Source organism: Arachis ipaensis, chromosome B10 (assembly GCF_000816755.2).
Source record: "Arachis ipaensis cultivar K30076 chromosome B10, Araip1.1, whole genome shotgun sequence".
NCBI lineage: Eukaryota > Viridiplantae > Streptophyta > Magnoliopsida > Fabales > Fabaceae > Arachis > Arachis ipaensis.
In genome coordinates this window covers 129400526-129407568 of record NC_029794.2, presented here as the reverse complement: position 1 = coordinate 129407568, position 7043 = coordinate 129400526, and the positions used below count along the sequence as shown (strand labels likewise).

Genomic DNA, 7043 nt, shown 5'->3' with positions numbered 1-7043 from the left:
ATGGAATTTAATTTAAATATTAAAATAAGAATCACACTAAAATTAATTTATAGGTGGTAAAGTAAGTTTGACATAGCATTATCCTTTATCATCATGGGAATTTCCCCCTTGTTTGCAATCCTAATAGGTCCCCACTTGACTTTGATATATATCTTCACTTCATCTCTAAGATATATATAATTTCATCATGGCCCTTAGCTTCTATAGTTCTGTCTCTCCATCTAATGAATAGTTTCCGAATTCATCTTGATTAAAGCAACCAAACTGGTTGAGTATAAGACTATAAGACATTAATTGTGGACCCCCTTTTACTCTATAATTCCAAGATATAATTCTACATCGCCTAAAGTACCTTTTCACTTCACAAGAAAGCTTCTATACCATGTCAAAAAGTATTTGTTGTTCACCTCTGACATTTCTCTTAGGTCGGGTGAACTATTTTCTCCCTTTTATCTAACTCTCTTTTTTCCCCATTATTTAAATACAGGTAAAGACTGAAATTTTCAACCATCTCTAAAATCATAGTCCAAATAATGTGTTTTTAGTGTTAAATAAGTAACAATTATATGAGAGAGACACGCTATAGTTTCAAAGAGAATTTATATTTATTTTTTTTAAAAAATCACTAATTAAAATATCAAGTTTGATTTCGTTTAGATTTTAAAATGATATTAGGAATAAAGACGAGATCACGAGAGACACCCAAGTCTCTTTAATTTATATTTTTTCTATTTTATTTTTAGTATCTTTTGTAAAACAACATTTATTATTCTCTTTTTAAAGTTCTAAAACAAAACATAAAAACCTAAAACATAAGATAAACATACCTTAAAAGCCAAAAAATAAAAAAGGAGTAATATAAAACATTTTAAAAATATTACGTATATACTAAAAATAATGATCGTATATTTTTTTTATATAAATACATATTTTATTTCACACACTTTTAATATTTATTTTATATTTTAACGTGTATGTTATAGGTGGCCGATTTAATGACTACAATTTCATGTATTAATTTAAAAATATTTAAACCAATTTAGATTGTACATTTAATAATTTATTGATTAAGAACAAACTTTTAAAGAAACTTAAATCTATAATAAATTGATTTTGGCCTACAAAATTAAAGATACCTTAAAAAACAAAAAAAAAAAAGTAAAAATATTGATATATATATCCTAATATTGCATATTTATGAAATCTTAAATGTTTCTTCAATTCCTTCCTTATTTATAGCAGCACACAAAGAAAGAGTCCTTTCCCCAACTACTTTTCCCTAACCTGATTTTTGCTTAAACAGATTATCACCAAAGGGAAAGGTAAAATGGCAAGAATAGCTCCAATGTGGTTCTTGCTTCTGAATTTGTCTTGTTTCTTTCTAACTCATCATACTTCTTATGGTGAGAACTTGTATATTCCAAGAAGAAGGACCAATATTATTTCTCATGGCAATCATCATGAAGCTATGGTTAGAATGAAGGCATTATTTAAGGCCTCTCTTATTAGCCATGACTCAATTGCTTCACCACCATCTTCCTTCTCACCTTCTCCTTCTCCTCTTCCATTACAAGTAAGTCACAATTAATCATAACACTTTAAATCTCTTCAATTTCTCTGCCACAATGTAAGCCATTTAAAGCCTTAAGTTACTTTATGACAAATTACACTACTCTCTCATTAATTTATTATGTTTAAGGAAAGTTAGTGTCACATTTAGTAGTATCTAAATATTATTTGATGGTTTAATTTGGTGTTAGTGTAGGATCAGAAGAAACCACATGTGTACCTTGTGACATCATATGGTGCTGATCCAACAGGAAATTCGGACAGTACTGAAGCTATTCTTGAAGCCATTGGAGATGCAACGAAAGTTCCAAGTCAATGGTCCTTGATGAAGGGCATAAAAGACCTTGGTGGTGCCCAGATTGATCTTCAGGGTGGAAATTACATTATTAGCAAACCATTGAAGATGCCAGTGGGGGTTGGAAACCTTATGGTATGCTTAATGTTTTAATTTCTTCATTCATTCATTCATTCAACAAGATGCAACATTTTCTTTTCTTTGAATAGAAAACACAACTACTTCAATTGAATTTATAGTCCATTGATCAACGGCATGAAAAATATCTTCCTTCCACGAAATAGAACCTATTTTTTTGACACGTGGCACCACTTTAGAGTTTAGACGAACCAATAGTTTACTCTTTTTTTAATCCTAATGGTGAAACAGTTGGTCTAACAAAGAGCTAAGACAAAGGAAAAATTTTAAGATATTTACATTTTAAATTTACGGTTGGAAGTAAATCAAACTCATGAACTCACTCAAAGAAAATAATTTATTATGAATTAAACCAACATGTGATACATTTAATGGACAAAAATTTCAAGAAAATACTCTCAAAGAACATGCCACCCTAATTTTACGAAAATCAAGGGAAAATTATTTGTATTTTCCCCTCCTTTGTAAGTCATTATAATTAGGTCACAAAAAGAGCTGAAATTCAATGAAGAGAAAAGGACAATTGTCCTGACCTTTTGTTCCACGAACATTTTCGTCCCTGACTATTAAAAGATATTTTTAAGTTATTGACTTTTACAAAACTTGGACGGATCAGTCCTTGACGGAGGCATTTGAATGGATCAGTCCCTGACGGAAGTATTTGGACGGAGGGACTGATCCGTCCAAGTTTTGTGAAGGTCAAGGACTTAAAACTATTTTTCAATAGTTAGGGACAAAAATGTCAGCGGGACAAAAGGTCAGGACCTATTTGTCCTTTTCTCTTCAATGAATAACTTTGATGTTAACTCTTGTGTTGGAAACAGATACATGGAGGAACCATAAGAGCCTCAAACACTTTTCCAAATAACGGACACCTCATAGATCTGTCAACTTCAAGTGAAACCAAGAAAAGTTCAACTTCACCATCCTACAACTATGAGTTCATAACATTCAAGAACCTCTTGTTGGACTCAAACTTTAGAGGAGGGGGCATTTCCGTAATTAACTCACTCAGAATCAACATAGAAAATTGTTACATAACACATTTCACAACCACCGGAATTTTAGTCCAAGGCGGCCACGAAACCTACATAACAAACTCATTCCTTGGCCAGCACGTCACCGCCGGTGGCGACAAAGACGAACGCCATTTCTCCGGCACCGGAATAAGCCTTCATGGGAACGACAATGCCGTCACGGACGTGGTAATTTTCTCTGCCGAGATTGGAATAATGGTAACCGGTCAAGCCAACACTTTTTCCGGCGTGCATTGTTACAATAAGGCGGCGGGTTTCGGCGGCACCGGGATTTATTTGAAGCTACCGAGTTTAACACAAACTAGGATTGTGAATTCTTACATGGATTACACTAACATTGTTGCTGAAGACCCTGTCCAAATTCTCATTTCTAGTAGCTTCTTCCTTGGAGATGCAAATGTTGTGTTGAAATCTATCAAAGGCGTTGCCAATGGTGTTACAATTGTTGATAACATGTTCTCCGGATCGAATAGCGGAGTAGAAATCGTGAAGCTGGACGAATCGAATTGTCGTTTCGATAAAATCGAACAGGTTTTAGTTGATGGAAATATTGTTGATGGTATGAATTTGAAGGCGACGGCTGCGAAGATTTCTGTGCATGGGAATGGAACATTATGGAAAGCTGATTTTAACGATGTTCTTCTTTTTCGCAACCGAATTAATCATGTTCAGTACTCGTTAAGTGCCACGGGGAACACGTTCCCGAATCATGCTCTAAGGAATGTGTCTGAGAATTGTGTTGTGATTGAAACAAGTGAGGTTGTATCTGGTAGTGTTTTTGTCACGGTGGATCAAGGTGTTGCAACTTGAACAATTCAGCTGTACGAGTGGTCACTTCACTTCCGTTTGAGCAAATATCGTGGATTGAATCCAGTCTTATATGCAGGAACTCATTAGCCGCAAACTCTTAAATAGAGCTTAAATTCAGGACGGATTAATCTTTAGGTGTTGTGTTAGAAAATACTGTAATTTTTTTTACAATGATAGTAAAAATGTAAAATATCAGTCACAATTAATTAGATTGGTAACATATGCGAATTTTGTTATATTGATATAAGAATAATTAAGAGTTTTATCTTTTTCAATTTAGAGAGCAGGATCGAATTCATGCATCAACATACAAAAAAAAGAGTTTACGTATAGACATTTTTTCAGGTATAGGGATTTTAGATTATTACTAAATTATTGTAAGTGGTGAAGAAATATTGAATAGCATGTAATTGTCATCAGCTTGGGTCAAAAAATGGGACTTGGTTTGCATAATGGTGTACATCTTTTGGGCTTCTTTTTCTCTCCTTGTTAAGTCTTCTGCTCACGAGAAACTTTCCCTTCCCATGTGAAACTCTTCTAGAAGCTATAGGAATTATTCTTGGTGACCAATGACCATACAAATATATTTTAACTGAAACATTAACCAAATCGGGCATCAAATATTTATCAAATTATATAATCCCATTAGGTAACCATCAGGGATCCAACTAACTCCTACCAACTTCTATTGGACTGGACGCAAAGCTCATTAAAAAAATCCGCTCCATTTATACTCCTCTTAATCCTAATTCCAAAAAAAAAAACATACAGCCGTCTCACTTTCTTACTCCGCACGCCATCACCCGCACCGTCAACCTCCATCACAGATCATGTCCGCGCCGCCGTCACCTCCTCTAAGGCTGCCGCGAACGAACCATCGCGTCGTGTTACTTTCGCTGCAAAGACGTCGTATGCCTCTTCCGCCGCGCTGCATAGTCTTCCACTCCATTGCCACCGCGTCGTTGCGCCGCGCCGTCTACCTCTTCCGTCACGTCGCATCTCAACTGTCTCCTCCGTGACGCCGCGTCTCTTCCTCTTCCTCCATAGTGTCTTGCCTCCTCATCCTCTTCCATTACGCCGTCGAGTCACGTCCCATCCTCCAAAGATTAGTGGATGTTGTTTCTTCGATTTACTAAAAGTTCCTTTTATTCGGGATTGGATGTTTCTTTTATTAGAGATTGGATGTTTTTCGTCCCTACATCAGCGATGTGAACGGCGTTCTGCACGGCAAGACAATGGTCTGTGCGACAAGAATGGTGGCGCACTACTTGACGGACCACACGCGCAACTCACGCAAGAAATCCGGCGAGAACAACGACACACCACGGAGGCAGCAATGCGACAGTCTGTGTGGCAGGAATGGTGGTGCACTGCAGCGGCAGCGAAGCGGTGGTCTGCCCAAGAGAGAACACCGACGCTATAAAAGAAAAGGTTGATGGCACTGTGTTTAGGGAGTGGTTAATTTACCAATTCCTTATTATTCAAAAACGTAATAAATGTCAATTAATCAAATTCTGATTTTAAAAAATAATTTAAAATTAATTAATATTAGATAAAATTATTTAAAGTTGGTTGATTTAGGAGTTGGTTCTTAAACTTTCTCTTAAATTTACTCTCAATCTGTTGTGCAATTAAAGAGGAAAAAAAAAAGGAAAAACACAATTAATGATCAACCAAAATAGTTGAATTATAATTGAAGCAAGGTTGCAAGATCCGGAGCAGTCAATAAACTGGTAAAGTTACTGATTTACTGATTCATTAGTTCGACTGAAGTTCAACCGGTTTAATTAAATATTAAATAAAATTATTAAAAAATCTATATATAATTTCAACCTATAATCTTTTATTAATGGAGCTGAGATGTTCTGAGTTTCATGCTTTCTAAGACCAAAAGAAATAACTTGATAAGAGAGTTTTCAACTAAACAAAGACACTTTTCATCACAAATCATAATCAACAACAACATAAAATTAATCCAAAAAATTAATAAATTATTCCAAAATCATTCTAATAAAAAACAACTCAGAATCATTATAATCAATAAAAACAAAATAAAAAAATAAAAAACAGCAACTCATAATCGTTACAATCAACAAAATAAAAAAAGAATGCAATAGCAACAAAAGTTCTGTCTGACAATTAGACTCCAAAATCAACAAAAATAGCAATTCAGAATCTGAGAATCATTATAATCAACTCCAGTTTCATAAACATCGGCAATTCAGCAATAACAAATTCTTTCTAGAAAATTTAACAAAATAAGCAAAAATTAACAAAATTAGTAACTAGAATGACAAACTCTAAATCAGCAACTCAATTATTAACAACAATAAACCAACAAACGTAGAGGAGATGACGAGGAGATGGCGACACTGGCGAATACAGTATTATCAAAATCCAAGTCACAGTGCTTACTGGCGGCGAGGAGGAATGGGAGTGACGGCGACGACAGAGGAGACGACGACACCGGCGAACACAGAGAAAGAGCTCGAACAGAGGAGATGACGATGGCCACAGAGCTTCCACCCGATGGCGAGGGAGCTTCCTACAATGGTGACACAGCTTCCTAGGACGGCGACGGAGCTTTCTACGATGGCAACATAGCTCCTGCGACGACAACGGAGCTTCCGCACGCGACGCCTCTATCCGGCAGAGACGAGTTTGGCGATGACAACGAAGCGGGGCTGCGGGGCGAGGCTACGGGGCTGGGGGCTAGGGTTTCTTTTTTTTATTAAGTGAAAAATGGCGCCATTTGGGAGGGGTTTTTCCAAACCGGAAATCCTTTAAAAAATCGGCCAGTTCTGACGATTCATCACTTAACCGTCGGTTCGACTAGTTCTATAACCAATTTTTTACCAGACGGTTTATGAGTTATCCCGGTTGAACTGATATGTCCGGTTTGATTTTTAGAACTATAGATTGAAAAGTCAGGCGGTCATACCCAAGTGTTGATCAATCTTCTTTAATTTTTCTTTGTCTTCTTATCAATCAAAACCACTCTTAACTTTAAATTAGGGTTAAGTACGATTTTGGTCCCTAAGATATAGGCCGAAATTTTTTTTTGTTCCCAACCTTTTCTTGCATACAAAGTTATTCCTAAGGTTTAACTTAGTTTTAAAATCGTCATTTTTACCAAAATTTTAAATTTTATTCTCAAATTACCTTTAACTAAAAAAATTTACTAAATGAAAAAG

At 35.6% G+C, this 7043-nt stretch overlaps 1 protein-coding gene and 1 pseudogene across 1 annotated transcript; both read left to right on the top strand.

The window, feature by feature from the left end:
- LOC110268495 overlaps nucleotides 1–7043 on the top strand; it is a 24890-nt pseudogene that overhangs the window by 5502 nt on the left and 12345 nt on the right.
- On the top strand, nucleotides 1169–4664 carry LOC107621903 (polygalacturonase QRT3-like). The gene is made up of 3 exons (XM_016323877.2): nucleotides 1169–1573; nucleotides 1766–1999; nucleotides 2827–4664. The coding sequence occupies exons 1-3, from the start codon at nucleotides 1328–1330 to the stop codon at nucleotides 3847–3849; spliced, it is 1503 nt and encodes a 500-aa protein (XP_016179363.1). The 5' UTR covers nucleotides 1169–1327; the 3' UTR covers nucleotides 3850–4664.

Coding starts and splice junctions, on each gene's coding strand:
- LOC107621903 (XM_016323877.2), top strand. CDS start 1,328: ATGGCAAGAATAGCTCCAATGTGGTTCTTGCTTCTGAATTTGTCTTGT. Junction 1,574..1,765: donor CTTCTCCTCTTCCATTACAA/GTAAGTCACAAT, acceptor GTGTTAGTGTAG/GATCAGAAGAAACCACATGT. Junction 2,000..2,826: donor TGGGGGTTGGAAACCTTATG/GTATGCTTAATG, acceptor TGTTGGAAACAG/ATACATGGAGGAACCATAAG.